General features: G+C 39.8%; 1 protein-coding gene across 20 annotated transcripts in view; it reads right to left on the bottom strand.

Annotated features, from left to right (window-relative positions):
• Nucleotides 1–23639, bottom strand: part of KIAA0753 (KIAA0753 ortholog) — a 57889-nt gene that overhangs the window by 22674 nt on the left and 11576 nt on the right. For 4 of the 20 annotated variants that reach the window (XR_011523186.1, XM_070560971.1, XM_070560970.1 and 1 more), the window contains exons 2-10: nucleotides 22826–23450; nucleotides 20407–20513; nucleotides 19204–19266; nucleotides 18571–18786; nucleotides 16438–16648; nucleotides 6337–6569; nucleotides 4591–4757; nucleotides 2677–2796; nucleotides 1517–1648 (exon numbers count right to left, since the gene is read on the bottom strand). Coding sequence is in view for 18 of the 20 variants with exons in the window: in XM_070560971.1 (XP_070417072.1) it covers nucleotides 1517–1648; nucleotides 2677–2796; nucleotides 4591–4757; nucleotides 6337–6569; nucleotides 16438–16648; nucleotides 18571–18786; nucleotides 19204–19266; nucleotides 20407–20513; nucleotides 22826–23450 (1874 nt within the window). In the remaining 2 variants the exon portion in view is untranslated. Of the gene's footprint in view, nucleotides 1–1192; nucleotides 1289–1516; nucleotides 1649–2676; nucleotides 2797–4590; nucleotides 4758–6336; nucleotides 6570–16437; nucleotides 16649–18570; nucleotides 18787–19203; nucleotides 19267–19302; nucleotides 19531–20406; nucleotides 20514–22825; nucleotides 23451–23639 lie in introns of all 20 variants that reach the window. The other 16 variants (XR_011523187.1, XM_070560972.1, XM_008519364.2 and 13 more) reach the window with 11 other exon arrangements.

Here is a 23639-nt window from a genome sequence, read left to right as displayed (position 1 = left end):
AGATTCATGAATAAAGGTAATGACAAGATTAACACAGGACTCAGGCCAGTAATGACTTAGCTCTGGGGGAAAAGAAGGGGATGCAACTGAGGAGGGGCACACAAGGCGTTTTCAGAGTAGACGGGATGATCTCCTCCCTGGTTTGGGGAGGTGCATGGCTGTTTGTTTCAAAATACTTTGGACTATACATGTGCATTTAGTATGTTCTTCTATGCGTATTTTTTTTTTAATAAAAAAAATATTCAAAGAGATAAACGGGGTACAGAGGATTAAACTTTTGCTATTTGGCCCAAAGGACAAGTGGGTAGGAGTCACACAGAATCCACTTCCAGCACAATCTAAGGTCGCACCTTCTAAAGCTAGAAACAACTGAGGAATGGAGCGCCTCAGATGGCAGTGACCACCCCATCACAGACGCTGGTATGAATATGTTGGACAGGTTACCTGGTGGAGATAGTCCAGAGGGGCTGAAAGCATCAGCTGGGGAGAAAGTTCCTTCAAATCCTAATATTCTGTGATTGTATAACCTGAAATCTTAATTATAGACAAAAAACCCCTCGGTCCTCTAGGAAATGAACTTTCTATCATGATTGGTGACAGAATGCATAGCTGTGTCAATGAGAATTCTGTTCATTTGACTTCGGGGTGAATGACTATCAGAGCCAGAAAAATGAGCTAAACTGTAGCAACAGCAACACCAAGCACACCTTCTCACAAACTTCTTCACACCTACAGTGAGGCAGTCACAACACTCCCGAGGGCGAACAGAGAAAGCAACCTCATTATAAAACCTTAGGCTGCATTCCAGCTGACACGTGAAGCAGGAGTATCTATACATTCACTCACACGAGCAGAACACGCACATCAACACTCTACCCGGCCATGAGAAAAGCACCTTGGAGGGCAGCACAAACACACACATATAAGACTCTGATCTTTCAAGACAGAACTTCCCCAAAATTGTACATGTTTTTCAGTTATTGTTCAAACTCCACACGAAAGAAATATGTCTTAGAAAAATAACGTATAGAATACAGGTAGGCATGCAGGTATTCATTCATTCATTTATTCATTCATTCACTAATCCATTCATTTAGTGAGGTTAGGCTTAAATATGGTCCAGGTTGGCTGGTAAAACTATCTAGACCGATTAGAATAGGCAAGCATTCGTTACTCTTCCTCAGAAGCAAACACATAGCTCAATTTTTGAAGTCTATCCCTTTCTTCAGTTTTGAGTTCATTCAATTCCTTTGTTCTTCTGGAAGCTTCAGCATCAAGCCAATCAAGCCTGGAGAATAATACAAAATTGTCATCCCAACTCCTCAAAGCAGCCAGGACTCCGATCTCGGCTCCACTGTCAGCTTCTTGGGTGACCTCAGATCTTTTAAGCAGGCAGACAGCCAATAAACATCAGAAGTGTGACTACATCTCTAAACAATCTCGAAGTTGTTAAAACAGCTAGATGATATAGAATAGGCCTGCTCTATCTTTCTCTACCTCAGAAACAGATACTTACCTCTGTTTTTGCATTTTGTCCATTTCTTTGGCTTTTAATTCTTCTAGTTCCTTCAATCTTTTGGAAGTTTCAGCATCAAGCCAAGCGAGTCTAGCAGACAGTACAAAAGAGTCAGACCAAGTGTGCCTCGATCTGCAGGGTGTCATTACCACAGAAAAGAGACCAGGAGTCAGGATTCCGCAGAGTGACAATTCTGGCTCCATAAAAGACTCAGTGCACAAGGCAACCTCTCTGTACCCAGCAAGCTCCCCATGGAAGGGTATAGGTAAAGAGACATATTTATGTGCAAACACACTCCTAGTTAGTGTGTAGAACAAAAACTGCCCACGAACATTCTCAAGAAAACCAGCCATCACTGTACTTAGGATTTCTTGTTCAGCTATAAAATAGAGCTGTTGCTGTATCTTCAAGTTTAGACAAAGAAATGAACTTCCAGGAGAGCCATAAGGCACAGTGAAGTCAAAAACAGACGGGAAAAGCCAACTCTGAACAATGTTACCGTATGTGGAAGGGCTCTGACTCTTTCAGTTTCAGATATGTGAATATTATCCAGTTACTTAATGGCCCACGATCATCTGTGCTTTCCCATAACTGCAAGAACAATTTCAGTCAAACGAATGCAAAGTGACCTGTTTTCACTGCTCTCTTCTCATGGGATGGTCTCACCCCATCACCCCCTATTTAAAGCCTGTTCTTCAAGTCCTATTTCCCATCTCTGTCCACGAAGCCCAGATCTGTGCTGCAAGAAGCACCCTGTCCCCTTCTAAACTCAGTGCTTAAACCCTCAAGTTCTCAGGGTACACATCATGTTCTATCTTAAACTATAATTAATGACATGTCTCCCTACTGACGTTAAATAAGCAGGGGCTGGGATTCTGACTTCTTTGTCCTTTTTAAAAAAAGTCTCCATAGAGCTCACAACTGTACCATATACAAAACAAGCAATTCGTACACAACTGATACATATAATTTCTGAACGAATGACATAAGGAGGAATAAAAGAGGTGTTCACTATCTAAGCTGCATAGTTTGACAGAAAAGTTTAGTAATTTACATTTCAAATAACCAACTTTATACATAAGAGAAGACGGAGTTCACTTTAGAATCTATATGAAAGGGACTCTCTAATTTTCAAAGATTTGAAAAACACCAGTACAAACCTAGCTGCTTCGTGCTCCACAGCACCTCTCAACTGACGTTCCTCTTGAGTGTCTTCCTGCTGGAGAGACTGTTCTTTTGCAGCATCTTTGGGGCTAGATTTCACCTTTCGCCAAGCAGCACTGCAAAAAACGGAAAAGTGTACCTTTGTAATCATTCACTCCACATCCAATGACTCACCAAAAGGTGCCAGCTCAGAGAAGATGAGCATTGAACCAATGGTGATCTACAGCCCGGGCCCTGAATGGAAGAAGAATGAGATCCTCCAGGATTCAGGCTCACCGTCAAAGGACAGCAGTCCTCCTTTGCTTCACAGAAGCAGTCAGTATTTTAAAGGAAAGAGGAATCGTCAATTACAGAACAAGGGGCAAATTTCAACAAAACCCTGCCATAATATAGATTTGGGTCACTACATTCCAGACTACAAAGCAACACTGTACCTTTTTCTTTTTCCTGCTGAGGAAGATTAACCCTGAACTAACATCTGTTGCTAATCCTCCTCTTTTTTTGCTTGAGGATGATTAGCCATGAGCTAGCAGGTGTGCCATTCTTCCTCAACTTTTACATGTGGGTCGCCGCCACAGCATGGCTGACAAGTGGCATAGGTCTGCACTTGGGATCTGAACCTGAAAACTGGGCCGCTGAAGCAGAGCACACTGAACTTAATCACTATGCCACAGGGCTGGCCCCATCAACACTGTGCCTTCATAAGGCCTAATATGGGACTATGAACCTGGAAGCCTTATCTGCTCCCCTCCCCCACCCACCACACATACACTGTAAAAGACAGTCCACTGTATGCTTGGTTTGCAACATAAACTTCAACCAATTTATGTTTTCATGAACTTACCAACTGAAGTCACATCTCTATACTAACACATACATAAAAATACAGAATCTAGAGCAGAGAAATAAAAACAAGAAAGCACATTATGAAAACATAAGACCTGATTTTAGTCCCAGCTCTGCTATACAAACAAGACATTAAGTTCTCTATTGTTTATTCAACTCTGAAGGGAAGGCTGATGGATAAGCAGAACGATTCATTCGGAATCATTCAGAGTCTTAAGGGGAATTCATTCTGCTTCTCACCTGTCCCCTCCAGCCTCCCAAAAGGCGGGCCCCTCGAGTCACTGTCTTCTCACTCATCTCCTCCCACCGGACCGCTTTCTGCTGCCTGCTTCTTACTGCCCTCCCTCCTGGTTCTTTCCGATGTGCTTTCAAGAACTACGCACTTGTCCCATGGTAAACAAGCTCCCCTTCATCTTTAACCAGTTCCTCAGAGGCTCTCTCCACCTCAGGCCTGCTGCCCCTGGAGGACAACACCTTCTCTTTGCTCAGTGGAAGCGCGGCTCCTCATTCTCCATGTGCTATGAATGAGGGCGACAAGGCAGCACAGTCAGCACTATCCTAACTGTCCCCTCAAGTCAGGACAGTGGCTATGAAATGTGTATGGTGTTATAATTCCTAATTATCTTGACTTGGAATTAGAAATATTTTTAAATATTCAGCCCTTCAGCAAAGATTTACCTAATGCCTAAGATTTACTAAGCGCCAGGCCCTGTGCTAGGCACTGAACATTCCAGTGTGAGAAAGGCGCAGTTCCTGGCCGCAAGCAGCTGGGATCTACTGGGTGAAGAGACAAGTGAAGGGAAGCCCATGACCCTCATACAGTGACACATGTCCCCAGGGTGTTAGGGTGGCCCATGGTAGGTTACTCTACGCATAGTCAGGTAAGAAAAAGGAACCAACGGACTTCTAGACAAAAACCTCTCATGCATTACTCACCCAAATAAGTTTCTTCTTAATGAGAACTAAGGCTGCTGCTTTATTTGTGCTAAAGCAATAGATCACGTTTGATGTGCGGAGGAAAAATAAAATGACATACCCAAATGGTTCCTTGAATTTTGACATACCATTTGGGAGATGCCGGTGGGGAGGTGGGGTGTGGAGGTATCCAAGGAGCCCTATGGTCTTTCACGGGTTGTTGGTTCATTTTTAATCTGGATGAGACTGTTGTCCGTTGCAACCTGCTTTTGCTGTGAGCTTGGGTTGATCTACTTTTTTCAGCTTTGTGGAGCCCCTTTAAGAGATAAATATGAATTATAAAGCCAAATGGATATCAAAGAAACTGGTTTTAACCTCTGGCTTACTGAAGCTTCAAGTGTCTCTATACTATTCATGCACCCACTCAGCAAAAACCTAAATGTAAAGCACTGTGGCAGAAATTTGGGGGAGGGTGTAAACTACACTGAAGCAACCCTGGCGAGGAGAAGTGGGGAGGTGGTGTAAAACTGGAATTCCTGGCTTTGCCATCTTTTTTGATATATATATATATATATATAAACTATATATAAAAAATATTATACTTATTTTTATATTTTTTCCTAATTAAACCAAAAACAAAACAGAGGGAAACTGTAAAACATTCTTAGTTAAAATACTTGACTCCTCAGAGTCTTAGGTTTCCCATCTGTAAAATGGGAGAGAATTTCCTCACAAGCTTCTAGAAGATTAAATTGGCTAACATAGGAGGATTTTGATGATGAAGGTCGAAAGGCATATGCCATCTGAATAGAGTGCACCAGGCTATTTTAAAATGCTGTAGAGAATAAGGCTGTCTCTGGAGAAGAGCGCCAAGCTGAATTCACACAGGCTCAATCCTGACTTCCCAATAGCCCTGCATAAGAATTTGTTTGGAAAGGAATAAAGACTTGATCCTAATCCATGATCTATTAGCAACTGGTAATAACTGTTAAATATCCTTTTTCTGGGGTCACCTGACCATATTCAGGTTTGCTACAGAAGCCTCTCGACAGCACCATCAATCGGCAGTAACTATATTAAAGGTATTTAGACTAGGAGGTGGTCTTCCGGTCAGTTCTCCACTGGTAGGGCCTTAAGTTAAATTTTAAATAGAAGCTCAAAAGATAATGTAGTTTTGGGGCCAGCCCTGTGGCTGAGCAGTTAAAGTTCTGCGTGCTCTGCTTCAGTGGCCCAGGTTTGCTGGTTTAGATCACAGGCGCGGACCTATCCCACTCATCAGCCATGCTATGGAGGCAACCCACATACAAAATAGAGGAAAACTGGCACAGATGTTAGCTCAGGGCTAATCTTCCTCAAGAAAAACAAAAGAAAAAAAAGAAGGAGACTGCCAACAGATGTTAGCTCAGGGTGTATCTTCCTCACCAAAAAAAGAAAAAGGATGTAGTTTCAAGCAAGCTAGCTCCCAAAGCCATATTAGAAAATATTCACCCTAGGATGCCTTTTAATATTGAGTGATTATTATTTATCAATATTTAGCAGGAACCAAATCTTAATCCCCTCAAATTTCACATTTTCAAATCAGAAGCAGAAAAATACCTGAATTTTAAAATAGCCTGCCTGAGTAGAACCTTGGTAGCAAATTGGTTAGGACCTTACCAAAAGAGGACAAGAAACAACGCCGTCCTAGTAACAATATTAAAATGTTATTTTTTGTTAAAAAATAAACACAGTCTGGAGCCAAGCTCAGTCAGCTTAGTTTAGAGAGATGAACTCACAGGCTCTGGCATTCAAATGTCTGAGAACTCAAATCCTGGCTCCACTGCGTACCAGCCTGTGTGACCCTGGACTAAGTCAGATTAGTACAAATGGGCCAAAAGAAAGAAGCAACTTCATACTTGCTGCAGTCTTGCTGGCGCCAGAGCCTCTTTCCTCCTACCAGGCACAGCCTCAGTCACAGGCTTACTTTTTGCTGCTCTTCTTCTTCCCAAGGCTAACGTCTCCTCTCTGAAGCCTGCATTCTGGTTTAGAATAGATGGAGCTTCTTCCGGAAGTACATCCGCATCTAATACGTCAAGCTCGCTCTCCAACCTCTGGGTCACCGGAAGCTCTCTTTCAGGTTGATACTTATCTACACGGAGATTACAGAAGGACAAATGGAGGGAAACGCTATTCAAATCAAGGGATGAGAATGATGATCTACAGACGATACGCTCTAAACATCTATCCAAGCCCTGCTAAAACGGGGGGGTTTTGTCACCACGGTTGCTCCTCATGCCCTGACTCCACTGAACGTCACAGCCGACTCCCTGACTCTCATCTGCCGCGTTCACTCACTTGCCTGGCCCCTTGATCCTAACGCTAAAACATCGCCTGCACTTACCTCTGCCCTTCCTTCCCCTCTGCCACTACCCAAGGTCAGGCTTGCCTCATCCTCTGACTGTGATAACGGCATCTCCTAACTGAGCCCTTGTCTTCAATCGCACCTTCAGCTGGCTACCAAAACTGTTCTTCTAAACTGTAAATATTTAAATGTCACTTCTCAAAACCTTGGATGGCTCCTAATTTGATAGAGAATAAAGTCTGAACTCCATACATGACATTCAACCTGCAATACGAAAGGAAAGAAAACTATCTTTATTGGAAGGTGAGATCATGTTTTCTATATAGAAAACCCAAGAGAATCTACAGACAATTACAACTAAGAAACGACTTCAGAAAGGTTTCTAGATAAAAGAAGAAAAATACACAAAAATCATTAATACCATTCCCACATATCAAAATAACTAACCACAGAAAATATAAGAGAAAAGAATATCCCATTAACATTGGCAACAAAAACCATATGGCACTTGGGAGAAATCTAATGAAAGATGCACAAGACTTTTACAGAGGGGCTGGCCCTGTGGCCAAGTGGTTAAGTTCACGCGCTTGCTTCAGTGGCCCGGGGTTTTGCCAGTTTGGATCCTGGGCGTGGACACGGCACTGCTCATCAGGCCATGCTGAGGTGGTGTCCCACATGCCACAACTAGAAGGACCACACCTAGAATACACAACTACGTAATGAGGGGCTTTGGGGAGAAGAAGAAAACAAAAAAGATTGGCAAAAGATGTTAGCTCCGGAGCCAATCTTTAAAAAAAAAAAACGACTTTACAAAAAAATTCAAAGGTATTTTTAAAGGACATGAAAGAAGATCTGAGTAATTGCTTTAATGAACAAAAAGAATACTGTAAAGATGTCAATTCTCCCCAAAGTAATCTATAATTTCAAATGCAATTTCAATTAAAATCCCAACAGATTTTTTTTGTGGATCTAAACAGACAGATCCTAAAATTCTTATGAAGAGTACAATCCTAAGATAGCCCAAATAATTGTGAAGAACACCATGAAGTGGGGAGTGGGGCAGCCATGGAGTCTTATTCTACCAGAGATACAGTCTCAGGATAAAGCTGTAATAATTAGGGCAGTGTGGGAGTGAGGCAGGAACAGGCAGAAACCAACGAGGCAGGATGGAGATGACACAGGTGACATGACAAATCAGTGAGTATGACTGGACTGCTCAATAAATCATGCTGGGACCGTCAGCATCCACAGGTAACAAACAAAACAGGATCCTTGCCTCACACTGAACAACACTTAAATTCTAAATAGAATGAAGATCTAAATGTGAAAGAAAAACTTTAAAGCTTTTAGAAGAAAATATAAGAGAATACGATTATGACATCAAGGCAGAAAAAGCTTTCTTAAACTCGAACATAATACCAATGTATTTAAATTTAGTTACAGTGAACTACAATTTCCTTTTGATAAAAAGACACCATAAAGTCAACAGACAAGCCAGAGTCAGGAAGTAGATATCTGTAATGCATATAATTAACATAGGATTAAAATCCAGAATATCTAGAGAATGTCTACAAATCTTCAAGAAAAATAAACAATCCAATAGAGAAATAGGCAAAGGATAGAAACTGCTAATTTAGAGAGAAAATCTGTCAATAAAAACATGAAAAGATGATCACAGTAATCAGAAAGATCCAAATTAAAACAATGAGGTACCATTTCACATTCATCAGATTGGGGGGAATTTCAATGTGACCATACCAAGCATAAACAAACAAGGACGTGGAAAGCATGTGCTCTCGCCAGACACTGGTGCAGCAATAAACCGGCCCAGCTGCCTGCAGGGGCAGCTCGACTGCTGCAGTGAAGCTGCAGACTCGCCCACCGCGCAGCCCGGCGGTTTCACTCCTAGGTACACCGCAGCCTAGAGGAACGCCCGCACGCATCCATGGGAAGACACGAGCACAGATACTCACTTCATCACGGTTCACTCCTAGGTACACTCGCAGCCTAGAGGAATGCCCGCATGCATCCATGGGAAGACACCAGCACGGATACTCACTTCATCATGGTTCACTCCTAGGTACACTCTCAGCCTAGAGGAATGCTCGCATGCATCCATGGGAAGACACAAGCACAGATACCCACTTTGTCATGGTTCATTCCTAGGTACACTCTCAGTCTAGAGGAACGCTCGCATGCATCCATGGGAAGACACAAGCACGGATACCCGCTTCATCATGGTTCGTTCGTAAGAGCAAAAAATTGGAAATAACCCAAATGCCCCTCGATAAGAACTGAAAATAAACTATGGTATATTCATAAAAGGGAAACCTATACAGCAGTTACATTAGTGAATCAGAACTCACAGATCAATATGAACAGGTCTTACACACATAAGTGGGGTCTGAAAATGCAGACTGCAGAATGACACATGCCGTAAGATAATCATTTACATGAAATGTATAGCATATGAAACAATGTACTGTTCACACACAGATACCTAAGCACTACCAGTATAAAAACAGAAGAGGTCCACATTATAATAACATCAAGAGTAACCTCTGATGAGGGAGGGAAGGAGATAGATGGGGAGAGAAATTTAAAAGGGACTTCAGCCATACCTGTCATACTTTATTTCTAAAAGTAAATTCTGAAGCAAGTAAAGCAAAAATGTAAAAATTTGTTAAATCTGGGTAGTAGATACATAGGTGTTAATTATTTTCATTCTTTTTCTGTATGTTTTAAATATTTCACAATAAAAGGAGAACTCCATTTGGACTACTTTAACAGCAGTAGGTCAAGGGCCAGATTCCCCCACATCCCTTCTTTAATCTGGTACTTTTCAAGGCCATGGAAGTCACATAGCAAGGAACTATAAGCCAGAAGGAAAGAATGCTAAGACTAAATCCTTGGTCTATAAATTACTTATTAAACCCCAAGTTTACACACAGCAAAGCAACTCTGACCTCCAGGTCCTGATGCCTTTTCAGTTATGGTTTATTTACAGAGATCAACATGCAAATGCAGCACCAGTTCCAGGGGCAGCTGAGTTTGAGGACACTGCTGGTAGTGGGGAGGGACACCATCCTTCCATCTGACAAGTTGTTCTAATGCAATCAACCATTGCAAGAACATTTCTGAAGCCACTCAAGAACTGCACCAGCCAACAATGACATCAATCACGAGAGCAACTCAGGCTCACATATGCATCCCCGCTGCAAAGGGCAGAGAGCGTTCCACCCCCAAGGGCTCCCTACGGCTTTCTGGGGGTGAGGGTTAGGTAGGGACGAGAAGACCTTAGGAAGGCAGAATGGACGACTTTGGTAGAGTGATATCTAAAACAGAAACAGAAAACGTAACTTTCTGAAATCCAGCTATAAGGAGAAGAAGAAAAACACAAATAAATAAAAATGAGAGCTACCACATCCTTCCCCATGAGGAAATGTAATAAATCTGCAAAGGGGCTAACTATAACCACGCCCCAATGTGTAATAAAGATGATGATTATCTCTTACATCTGCACAAGACTTTTTTAGTTTATAACATAATTCACATTCACATTTGAACCTCAGCAGACACGCAGAGTGGACAGTGATCACTACACTTTTCAGATGAGGAAATGACAGCTGAGCATTTTACTCAAGGTCACAAGTAGAGCCAGCAGCGGCAGAGCCACGTCTTCTCTCGACCCAGGGCTGGGCCCGAGCCCGTCGGGGACTGTGGAGCTGTTCAGCATAAACACATTTTCCAGATACCTGAAGCCTGCTTACTTCATGACCTCGCAGCTTTATTATTTTAAAAATTGACAAAACTCATTTTTAAAGATTTTATTTTTCCTTTTTCCCCCCAAAGCCCCCAGTACACAGTTGTGTATTTTTAGTTGTGGGTCCTTCTAGTTGTGGCAAGTGGGATGCCGCCTCAGCATGGCTTGATGAACGGTGCCACATCCGCGCCCAGGATCTGAACCAGAGAAACCCTGGGCCGCTGCATTGGAGTGCACGAACTTAACCACTCAGCCACGGGGCCGGCCCTGACAAAACTCATTTTTAAATGGCTACCAAAGATTTTTTCCTTCAGTTAGAATACGCATAACATAATAGAATCTTTTCTTAATAACTTGAGATTATTATGATGAAGTAAAAACATCTTACATCTTTATAGCACTTAGTAATTATCTAATTTGCTATTTACAACAACTAAGCCAGTCACATAGGATAAGGACTATTATCCCAATTTCACAGATGAAAAAATTAAGGTTCAGAGAGATTAAGCCATCAAGCCAGGTCACAAAATGACAGAAGTGGGACTAGAAGCGGGGTCTTTTCAGTCTACGTTTTCCTGCTGGTGGTCTGTCTGCCTGCTTTCCCAAATTTGTTCATATGGTGAGCTTTAGATCAGCAGGTTTTCCAAATTCTCTCTCTGAAGCTTGTCCTAATTTTCTAACTCATTTAGGAAACACATCTCTGTGTAGAGGCCTGGAAAGTTCTCCACACTTCCTCCAGAGTTTCATAAGTGAGCCCCCAACAGCCAGAACTCAAGTTCTGTGATTGCTGCTCAGAAGCCTTTTCTTATTCAATTACACTTCCGCACAGAGTCTCTCACCTAAGTGCCTATGGGCCAGACACGGGGCTAGTCACAGAAGACGTGACTGCAAGTAGACACGATACTTGTCCTGAAGGGAAAGGCTGGCAAAAGCAGACTCTGGTTAAAAGGAAGAGACTATATTAGTTCTACCTGCTACCAGCAAAGGGAAGAGAATATCACATTATAGTGAATAACTATCGAACAGTAAGTGCATAAATTAGGTTTTGTTACATTCACGTTAGAGGTGGTACAGTAAGCTATGAAGGTTCCACAGAATTAGTGGCAGACTGAGAAATAAATCAAATAAAAACCAGACTGATACGCAACTTTCAAATCAGTAGAGGAAACAAAATGAAACAAGAAAAACTTGATTACTGGAGTAAATTACAACAAAGGAAAAAAACCCTGGCAAATGAAAACCATAAAGTAAAGTGGAAAGAAGATCAAACGTGTCATTAATCTCAGTAAACGTAAGCAGGTTAAATGTAGAAATCTACAACAGGGTTAAAAACACCAACAGTAAACTATTTACAAAGAGTACTCTTAAAACAGCAAAGAAAGGGGCTGGCCCGGTGGCACAGCAGTTAAGTGCGTACATTCCACTTCTTGGTGGCCCAGGGCTCACCCGTTCGGATCCTAGGTGTGGACATGGCACAGCTTGGCAAAGGCCATGCTGTGGTAGGCATCCCAGGTATAAAGTAGAGGAAGATGGGCATGGATGTTAGCTCAGGGCCAGTCTTCCTCAGCAAAAAGAGGAGGATTGGCTGTAGTTAGCTCAGGGCTGGTGTCCTCAAAAAAAAAACAGCAAAGAAAGATTGAACACAGAAGGATGGAAAATGTTATTCTAGGTAAATGCCAAATAAGTTAGGCAGATAAAACAATATTAGTATCAGATAAAACAGAATGTAAAGTGAGTGACGTTAAAAAAGACAGAGAGATACTTAATAATAATAACATATAAAATCCATCGAAAAGATTTAACAGGAACTCCCATGCATCTAACAGCACAACTTCAAAATATACAAAATAAAAATGAATAGAAACAAAATGAGAAATTAATAGTCTCAAGTATCACAAGAGATTTTAACATACCTTTATATCAGTCATCTACAGATCAAGTAAATAAAACCAGAAAACTACAGAAGAAAAAGAAATAAAAGGAATAAAGATTGGACAGGAGGAAATAAACCAATGGTTATTCATAGATGATATGATTATATACATAGCAAAACACAAACAAGCTACAGATAAATTATTACAAATAAATTAGCTTAGCAAGTTGCTAGATACAAGATCAATACATAAAATCAACTCTATGTCTAAGTATCAGCAATATACATTAGAAATTAAATTTTTTTAAAAGACATCATTTACAAGAGCATATAAAATAGCAATACCAAGGAATAAATATAAACCTAATGAAAGAGGAACAAAACCATACACATACATACAGAACACACACACACACACACACACACACACAATAAATTACTCAGAGTATTTAAAGACAACCTAAATAAATGGAGTGGATTTTTGTGTTTTTCTGTTTGTGGATTGGGAAATTCAATATTGTAAAGATGCCAATTGCTCATCAAAATTCCAATAGATTGTTTTTTGTTGTCGCTGCTGTTTTCGGGGGTGGGGGGGGGTGGGCTGATGGAAATTGACAAATTCTGATTCTAAAATGTCTATGGAAATACCAAGGGCCAGGATTCGCCAAGACATTCTGCAAGAAAAGGTGGCAAAAGCTGTCCTCCTGGACATCAAGACTTAGAATAATTAAGATAGCATACACTAGCATAAGAGCCACCAATTAGATCAATAGAAAAGAACAGAGGGCCCAGAAATTGACCCACACATATGCGGACACAATTTATAACAAAAGTGGCACTGTACGCCACTCTGGGGAAGAGTACTCTTTTCAACAAATAATGCTAGCTCAAACGGATATCCACCTGTAAGAAAATGAAACTTTTCTGGGAAATAATATAGGAAAACGTCTTCTTAACTTTAGCACAGGGAAAGCTGCTTAAACAGGATACAAAAACAAACAAACAAAAACTACAGAGGAAAAGATTGCTACATTGGACTACAGTGAAATTAAGAATTCTGTTCATCAAAAGACACCACTGTAGCATTTAAAAGCAAGCCACATCTTATTTCTAAGAAGACATTTATAACACAAATAACTGAGAACGGGTTCATATGCAGAATACTCTTACAAAGAACTACAAATCAATAAAAAAGAAAGGAGTGAGAGAAAGGAAGGAAGAGAAAAAGAAAAAATGAGAGAGAGAGGAGGAGGAGCAGGCAAGAGACTTCACCTTCACAAAAGACAAGTAAATGGCCCAAAAATATATGAAAAAGTACTCACATCATTACTCATTCAGCAAACATAAATTAAAATCACAATGACAGCCTTACACACCAACCAGGCAGCTAAAATGTAAAAAACTAATGATAACAAGTGCTGACAAGGATGTGTAGTGGCTGTTCTCATATACTTTTGGTTGGAATATAAAATAATAAAACCACTTTGAAAAAGAATTTTCATCTGTTACAGTTGAACAAACACATACCCTATGACCTGACAATTCCACTCGTGAGAATATACCCAACAGACACACAGGCACACAGGTGTACCAAGAGATGGATATAAGACCAATCACAGTAGTATTCTTAATAATTGCCCCAAACTGGAAACAACCCAGTGATTAAAACAAAACAGAGAAACAAATTGTGATATATTCACACAATAGAAGACAGTAATGAACGCAAACAAATCACAGCTACACAAACAACAGATGAATGGCACAAAGTGTCAAGTTAAAGAAGCCAATCCAAAGAAAATACTTAGTGTGTAACTCTAATTTCATCAAGTTCCAAATCAGGCAAAACCAAAGCATGGCAGTAAAAATCCAAGTAACTTGGGGGAGGAGGCAGGGGATAGAGACTGGGAGGGGGGGTGCAGGGGGGTTTCTCAGTGCTTGTTAATGTTTTCTCTCTTGACTTGGATAGTGATTATACAAATGTTTGTTTTCTGATAATTAACTGAGCTGTAAATTTATATTTGTGCACTTTTCTATCCACATATTCCACTTCAATTAAAAAAGGAAAACTATTTACTGAATTTGTCCATACTCTGATATGAATGGCATATTTAAAAATTCAGTATTAAAATATTAAAATATGTTAAACCACCATCAACGTATATCCTATCAGTTTAACTAAGAAAAAGAAAAAAGAATAGGAAAAGAAAATCTCTTAGCAAAACAGGAACAGAAGAAAATTTCCTTAACCTTATATGCAGATCTGCCAAAAAATCAAGAGTAAGTGTCATATATAAAGAAGCATTACCATTAAATCTGTAGGAAAGTGTCCACCATTACAGCTATTATTCAATATTATTCTGAATTAAAATCCATTCAATAAAGCAGAAAGAGGAAAAAGAAAAGGTATAAAAATTGCAGAGAGAGGCAAAACTTTACTTATTTGTAGGTGATCTCATCTATCTGGGAAAATAAAAAAGAATTAACCAACAAAATCTCATATTTCATCAAACCTAAAACATCAAGACACATCATTATCTTATGCACCAATAGGAAATTATTAAATATTGCCAATTAATTTAAGAATCAACTCAATTCAATTCAAGATCATCAATTTAAGAATGCATCCAAATTTCAGAAATGTTCAAATATATACCTTAGAACCAATGAAATAAAGTATCATAATAAAAGATTTCAGCAAGGTGCCCGATGTAAGAGCAATGTACAAATCCAACAGCCCTCCTAGAGGTAGCAATAACCACCTTCAAAATGTTAATGAAAAAGATCCCATTCACAACAGCAATAAAAACTATAAAACAGGAAAACTAGAAATAAACATAACAAAGGAATTTAGGAATTCCTTTGTATTCCTCTGTCAGGAATTCTTATATGCAGAAAGTACAAAATTCAACTGAAGGGATGGAAAAAGGGCAAGAATAAATCAATGGGATGACTTCATATCATAAAGATGTCATTTCTACCCTAACCTATGAACTCAATGTAATACCAACCAAAATCCCAACAGCACTCTTCACAGAACTTGACAAGCTCATTCTAAATTCCTCTGAAGATAAGCAATCACCATCAGAAAAATTTTGAAAAAGAACAGAGAGGGAAGAATGGCCTCATGAAATATTAGATTATCTAAGTAAGAATGATGATTTTGCCTACAAAATTAAAATTTTCCGTACCAGAAAAGATATCATAAACAAATCGCAAAAATGACTAAGAAAATATTTGCAATATATGTAAACCAAAAAAGGATCAAGATCCAGAACATATAAAGAATTTCTATACATCCATAAGCTAAACACATAGAACCCAGTGGGGCGATGACAAGGGATGTGAACAGACCAATCACAGAAGGGGAAACACACAGGGCTAAGGCATACGTGAAAGAAACAATAATCTTCCTCATTAGGAATCAGGGAAATGCAATATAAAACAGTAAGACACCATTTTCCACCCAGAGACTAGGAAATTTTAAAACATTTCCTTACACCAAGTACTTGGCACGGACATAGGGAAATACACACTGATGATCACTGACGGTCACTGCTAGTCTAAACATAATTATATGCCCATTTTCAAAGGCAAGTTGGCAGTGTCTGTTTAAATGTGCACACCACATAATCTAGCAATTCTACTTCTTGGAAAGACAAGAATTTATCACCTATGTAAAAAAATGCATACGTATCAAATTTGTGTGTATGTGTACATATCTATCACTGAAATGTAAATAAACTTGAAAAAAAAAAGTAGGGCTCTAACTTCCAGCTCTGTAGGAATTTACTTTGGGTAGCCCAAATGTTATGATGTACTTTGTCCACCCTCCCCTGTGGAAGAGTACTCCAGCCTCCAGTCTAAGGAAGCACCGTGGTTGCTGTGCACTTGTCCTAGGTCAAATGCGCCTATTGTGGACGAGGTTTTAAATCCTCGCTTTCCCCTCAGGGCAGCAACTGTTATAGTCCAGAAAATCTCAAAGAATAAAATATTTGCAATAAACACTTGACGGCACATACCAGCAAGAAGCTTCTTTGCCAATGAAGGTTGTCTTGTTTCCTGTGGAATTATCTCCTTTGCGACAAAGGGTCTCCTCTCGCTCTTTGGTGATGTACTTGGCCATCTCTCCAAGGTCCTCTGGCTACCAACAGGAAATCTGCTCCCAATTTCAGTGAAACATTTCTTCGCCTTTTTTGGTGACAGTTTCTTTTCTAGGAGGGATTCCAAAGCCTGCCATGAAACAGTCAATTATTCTCTTTCTCTCACAAAAGTCTGACCTTTAATCACAAAACTGAAAATGAGGACTCCAGAGAAACGTGTTATTAAATGGCCATCTCTAATGGCTAACAAAAAGTTGTTCAACTTAATTTAAAAACTTCACTATTTAGGACATACAATTAATAAAAGAAATTCTGCACGTTCTTTTACATGTTTAGCTCACTAAAACCAATAGCAAAGAGATAAAGAATATGACTGCTTTTAAAGGCATCTAAATTCTAAAATTAAGGATCACCATTTCAGAAATTAACTAGTCTTCAGAATATAATCCTATATGCTTTCAAAGTATTTTAATCCTCAAAGAAAACGTCATAAACTCAAGTAGTATTTTAAGTGGGCAAAGAGACTCCATGTAACATTAATTTTCATAAACTGAATAAAACTTAGCAGGTCCAGCAGCTTTGGTCACTCAATGGCAGGAGATCTGTGTTCCCCCTTCATGAAAGAGGGACACCCTCTAATAAGTACCCACTCATTCATTACTGGGCTCTGAGGACCTTAGTCTCCAGCTGGTCAGTACAAATTAAGGACAACTGAACATAGCCAGGGAGATTTAGTTCAGATGACAGTAAGGCAATAACAAAATAATAAGCCGTGGAATGGTTTAATACAGCAACAATAAAGAATAAATTTCTTGCACTACTGAATATTTTCAAAAGTAGAGGAGACAGACATTATGTTTAAGAAACATTATGTTAGGGTACTTTTGCTCAAAATTTGGGAAAGGGACTAGAGAATCTCTTGAGATCCTTTCTAGGATTATGAAGATATGTTCTCCAAATGAAATCACTTCAGCCAGTAAATGTTTCCTATGGTAAGTTTAAAAATATCACAACTTGATATGCCGTCTAAAGGTCTGCATTTGACAATAACATTCCTGATAGTGAGTTATATATACACAAATGCAACCAATACAAATCACAAACCTATCTGCTGGATAACGGAACTGTAAAGGCAGAAGGGGCCCTAGGACCACACAGGGCTAGTTCATGGTAGAACTGGCATGTTAGTCCAGAATTCTCCCCACTACACCACCTTTCCTCCACAGCGAACAGCTTACTATGTCACACTAACACAGAAGCTGTCTTTTTATCTGGGATGAAAACGTGTGGTGTAGAGGAAATAACACTGGCACGGGAGTCAGAGAGAGGAATCTGATTCTCAGCTCTCAAGAGAAGTAACCGTGTCATCTCTCTGATGTTCGCTTTTTTTTTTAAATCTGTAAAATAGCAGTAATAAAACCTACTACAAACCACAGCGCTGCAGTAAGGATGAAATGGAGAATTATGTGGCAGCACTCTGCAAACTTCAGAGAACCATAAAGATTTAAGGGCACATTGTTCTTGTTGTCTTTGTCACCAATGAGAACTAAGAACACTATCCATTCCTGACTAGTACGTGCCAGTTGTGACTTCCAGAAGTCTCTAGCCACGTCACAAGACTTGAGGCTCTGTTTCCGTGTCTTTAAGTGCTTATTTTCAAAAATCTATCCAGATTACACAAACATTCTAATCTAAGCACTAATCTAAGAGTGCTCTACTGCTTTCCTTTTCTATGCTAATAAATTCTTCATTAAACGGCATGTCAGGGAATGGAGCATCCTATTCAATCAACAGACCTGGTGAAGAGCTGTCACATGTTCTAGACCCACGTCACCAATTCTCAAAGAAGTGAAATACAATATTATAGATTAGACTGTAAAAACAATAAAATAAAAATGAAGTGCTGCTTCTGCCCTCTGCGAAGCTTTAATTTACTAGGTAGCAGCTTTGTCTTGTATTCTCCATGAATTCCAATGAAACAGGCAATGGTAAACATTACCTTCCTGCTTAGAAACAGCGCACTTTCAACAAAAATTGGAGTCAGTTTCATACCTCAATTTGTCGCAGGATATCTATAACCACATCAGGGACAAAAGAATCAGCATCCATCTTGGCAGAGCAGAGTGAAAGCTGGCGAATGAGACTGCCCAGTTCCCTACACCGAGCAGGGACTGGGTGCTCCCCTCGGTCGGTGAACTGAGTGACAAACATCTGTAAGGCCCGAATGGCTCCTCGATGGGCAGCTGCCAGCCGGGACACTGCCCACGACTGGCAATAAATCAGATGTGAGAAGTTATTTCAATATTTAGAACTTCTTAACATTAACCCAATCCTTAAGAATATTTAGTCTATCTTCTTTCTATCTAAGAACTACTTCTATCGTGAAAACTTTTTCAGAGTAAAGGGAATTGTAAAGTTTAAAGGTTTTCTAATGACAAAGTCTTTTTCTTCTTCCACTCACTTTCGCACACCAGCAGCAACAACAACAAAAATCTATTCTCAGAACCTGTTCCTTAGAAGGTGACCCCAAATTCAAAATATTTAAGGTGCTCGCTCCCTCACTAACAGGTTTCTACAAGCACTGAAAATAATATTAGTGCAGAGAACCCACACACGATACTAACAAAACAGTGGAAATGTAACTTATAAATAATAAGTATTAATCATAATTGAATTGCATCATACCTTCTTAGTGTGTTTAATTTTATGTGGACTCAATTTATCCAATTCTTCCTGGATTTCTTTAACCTGTTTTGTAAAGGGGGAAAAATGAAAACTTCGTACCTTTCCACCGATCTTTTTTGTAGAAAAGGATACATCTTGTCTTGTCCAAATATAACCATTATTAATTCAAGTCACTTGAAAATGAGACAAGGCTCTTCATTCATGCACACAAAAAATAGATACTGGTTTCCAGTTCAAGATGGTGAATAGAGCACAGTGCTCACCTTCCATCCCTTGGTCCCCAATGTAATAGGAATTTAACATGAAGGAGCGAAGGTGGAGGTGACTCTGGAAAGGTAGGAGGGCCAGATCATGAAGTCTTCAGCGCCATGCTAAAGAACTTAGCTTTTATCCTTTAAGTCACAGAGAGCCATTAAGTCTTTTAAGCAGACGTCTGACAGGGTAAGATTTGTGTTTTAGAACAATCTCTACGGCAGCAGTGTAAACTAAACCCCCCAAAAATGTAGAACAAAATCGAACTCAGGCACTATCTTTTAAATGCAAAAGTCCAGTTTTCGGTTCAAGCAGTAAGTGAACAGAAATGAGCTAAAGGCATAATGAGTAAGGCATTAAAGTTAAAACATTTTTAAAAATCTATCCACAACGTAAAGAATGTAAATGCCTATTTATCAGCCACTAAATGTGTCCTGAAAGACACTTAACACAGTCTTCATTCTTTACCATTTAATAAAAACAACTTATTTACTATGTACTAAGCTTCTTGTACATTATAAACATGAGGCAGAAGAGAAACTAACAAGGTCCCTCCCTCTCCTCTGAGACTCAGGTGCACAACTGGGGACCAAGGGTGTCAGGGAAACATCCATCTGACTTCACCTGAAAAAGATGTGCTATATAAGCATCTTTTCTGGGAAAAGGACCCACGGCTTTTAGTAGATTCTCAAGAATCTATGACCACAAAAAGTCAAAAATCACTATTTAAGGAGCTTGGCCATATATACATAAAACACAAACATAAAGGCAGAGGACAAAAAGAAAAAGAATTATTTGTCCATGCGTTCAGGAAATTTAGCCTCACAAAAGCATTAGAATTCAGGTAGGACACTTTGGTGCTAATATTCCTGAGTCAGAAGGAAAACTGAAATTCTCGGAGAAGGCAATACCCAAGGCTGAATGTCCCACTCCTCCCTAGGCTTCCCATACCTGCTGCTGGAGGACGTAGAGCATCCGGGCAAAACAAACAGCTTGCTCCTGCCTCCTGACTCGGATTCGCCGTTCTTCATCTGGATCTAAAGTTCCTTCCATCCGATCTGAAAATATGTTTTTCCCCAGAAGTGGATTATAAACTTTATATAAAAACTTACAAAAATTTCAATTATTCAAAGAGATAAACAAAGTTGAAGATCTGTAGTTTTAGTAAGGAAAAAAACCAGGCTGTCGTAGCAAAAGATTTCATTTTTCATCAGCCAAGAAACCAGGATTGTGTGGGCCTGTGTACAGACTCAGGGATGCAAGAGACACGAAGACACTAACTCCAAGCTCCCTCCACGCAGGAATTCCCTGAACCAAATCCCACTGGACAATCTACTCCACTGTCAACCATCTTTTACTATTGTTAAGTTCTTTATATTGAGCCAAAATCTGTAAAGCTATTTTCTTAAAAACCTTTTATTAGCCTAATTTTATGTTTAGCAAGATTTCTTTTACTTTCTTATCTTGAATCCAAAAGAGAAACCCTTTCTCCAACATATTAAGATAGCAAGTGCCAAAATTATTTGAACGTCTGAAGTCTTCATACGTTTGTCAGGAAGCACACTCTCGTACACACTGGTACTCCACATTCTCAAAAGACTGGTTTAAAGAAATTGTTTCCGGAAGATTGCCTGAGGGATATGCAGTCTACCCATTCCTTCTAGTCAGTGGTTTTCAAACATGTTTACACAAAACAAATTCTTATGCAAAACTCCAATATACAAGTCAGATAAAAGCAATATTTTATTAGTAAAAGTGTATGTTTTAATAATGATTTTATTGTAGTCCTAACAGTTTATAACACTATGAAATTACAGGTGTACGTTATCATTTATCAGTTTCTGTATAGACTGCATCGTGCTCACCACCAACAGTCTAATTTTCATCTGTCACCATATGTATGTGCCCCTGCAGACAGAGGCCATCACAACTATTACCAGTGCATGACAAGGTAAGTACAGAAATTGAAAGTATGCATTTAAGGTTTTTATAGCAATTTGCCATGGTCGTGACCTTTTTATTATAGTTTACAAAGTATTGATTTTGACAGATTGAAAATTTTAACTAAAAAACCTCACTCGATGCAGTCCTTCCCCACAGAGAGTTTGAGGAGCTCTGCTCAAAGGGCCCCCTGCCCTGGGCCACATTGCTGAGCAGTGGGCCTCGGGGCTGTGTTCCCCTGTAGCGTGGCTTCTACCACAGTATGCGTGGGGGTCATGCCACAGACCGACACTGAGGACTGGGACGAGCCATGACACTGCTGCTGTTCTGACGTAGGAATGTTTTTGAATTGCTCATATTACACAACATACTCTTTAGGAAGACCCCCGGGAGAAATTTCTTTCCAGCCTTGACATATGGATTAACTGTTTCTCCTATTTTAGACTGTAAATTCTGCAACTGATCACGTTTTCCTCTTTAGCTGGCTATGAGGAAGCTCAGAAATAAATCTGTAACTCCTTTGTAATCTATCTTATTTTTCCTTTCCTTATTTTTTCCCATGCCAAAATATCCTCATTTACATATTTTTGTTCTATGTTGTTAATCACAAGTGTTTTTGTAAGGCACTTTACATTCCTTACATAACATGCATATATGTACATATGCATATATTAATTAATTTTAAAATGCAAAAAATCATTATAGACTACGGACTATCCTAGCATAGAAGTTCTTTTGATGCTCTCTATTCCTTGCAGTGTGAACACTTGGCTCAATTCCCCTACTTGTTAGCCGTGGTCACCCCAAATTCTCCATGTGGAATCAATCTTCCACTCCTCGGGGAAGCACAAGGGCACAGAGAACACTGAAGAATTGTAGAGCACAGTACACGATGATCATACAGCTTCCTTTCTACCCTGTGGTCAGATATTTTACACATATACCACAACTTTCCTTGTCACTGCTGTGTACTCATCTAAACACTAAGTCAGAAGTGGTTTTCTGTACAATATACATATAAGATGCTCCTCTTTGAACAAATTAAAAATAATTTTGCCAGAAGGGCTTCTGGATAAAGAAGCAAAACATGACAGGATAACGTGCAGTCAAGGGCCAGAAGACCTACGGTTCAGACAGCAGGTGCCCCAACTCCTAGACTGGGCCCTCAGTCACTCAACTTACCAAGTGCAGCCTACAAAAAAGGAGCTATTTCATGTACCTCTGCTGGAAAGAGGAGCTAGAGCAGGGCAAACTCTTCAGGAAAAAAGACATCCGTCAAACTCAAGGTCCACTTGCTCGTCACGAGTATTCACTCCAGTGACAGAAGGAGGCAATGGAATGTGATGGGTGGTAGGGTCCCAAAGGAATGTATTTGAATTATCTCACTCTCATGGCATCTCTTCAAAGTGAAGAATCCAATTTTCCTCACCTTTTTTAGTTGTTTCTTCAATTTTATGGATACAATTGCTCAATTCTTTCCGGAGTCGCTGAACTTCTAACAGGCTTTTGTGTTCACATAGGCTCTTGTGGTCACCTGTCCTGGCATGTGGCTGAAGTCCTGGATCATGGGCAGGTGGTGAATTTGGCATGGTCAGATCTGACTGTCCTGGATGAGATGTGTACAGGTATACCTTGGCACCTGAGCTGGAAATTTCTACCTTGGACGGCTGGTGGCTGCAACGACAGACTTCCTGACTCTTTGATTCCTTCCTCTCCATCCTATGGTCACATATTTTATGCTTAGGGTGACCACATTTCTGAGCGATCTGGGGATGACTTCTGAGATGATGTTCTTTTATATGTTCTTCAAACTGTCTTCGTTTCACATCTCTTTTGGCTAGGTGGACAGCATAGCTAAGTCTCTCTTCTGATATGACAGAAAATGAAACAGAACTGCTTAGGTCAGGACCGTTTCTAAAATCCAAATCTTTACAACGGTATGACTCATTGTATGTGTGCTTCAGTTTTTCAATTCTAATTGCATGTGGGCAAGAATATCGGACTGCCAAGTTGCTTGGATGTGTAGGAACATTCCTATTAAACTGCAGCTGGTTCTTTAAAAAACAAATAAAAGCAAGCACACATTAGAAAAATAACATATTGCATAGTTGGTATATGTCTGTAATCAAGTTTCTAAAATTTCGCCCACACAATTATTAGTGCTAAGAGGTGACTTTCTGTTTACTGATAGAATCGGTGACTCTCATACACCCTTGAATTCATCAGTACCCCTGGTTCTATCT

The sequence above is a fragment of the Equus przewalskii genome, chromosome 10 (genome assembly GCF_037783145.1).
Source record: "Equus przewalskii isolate Varuska chromosome 10, EquPr2, whole genome shotgun sequence".
In the NCBI taxonomy this organism is placed as follows: domain Eukaryota; kingdom Metazoa; phylum Chordata; class Mammalia; order Perissodactyla; family Equidae; genus Equus; species Equus przewalskii.
The sequence above is the reverse complement of the archived record's forward strand: the minus strand, read 5'-3'. Positions and strand labels throughout refer to the sequence as shown.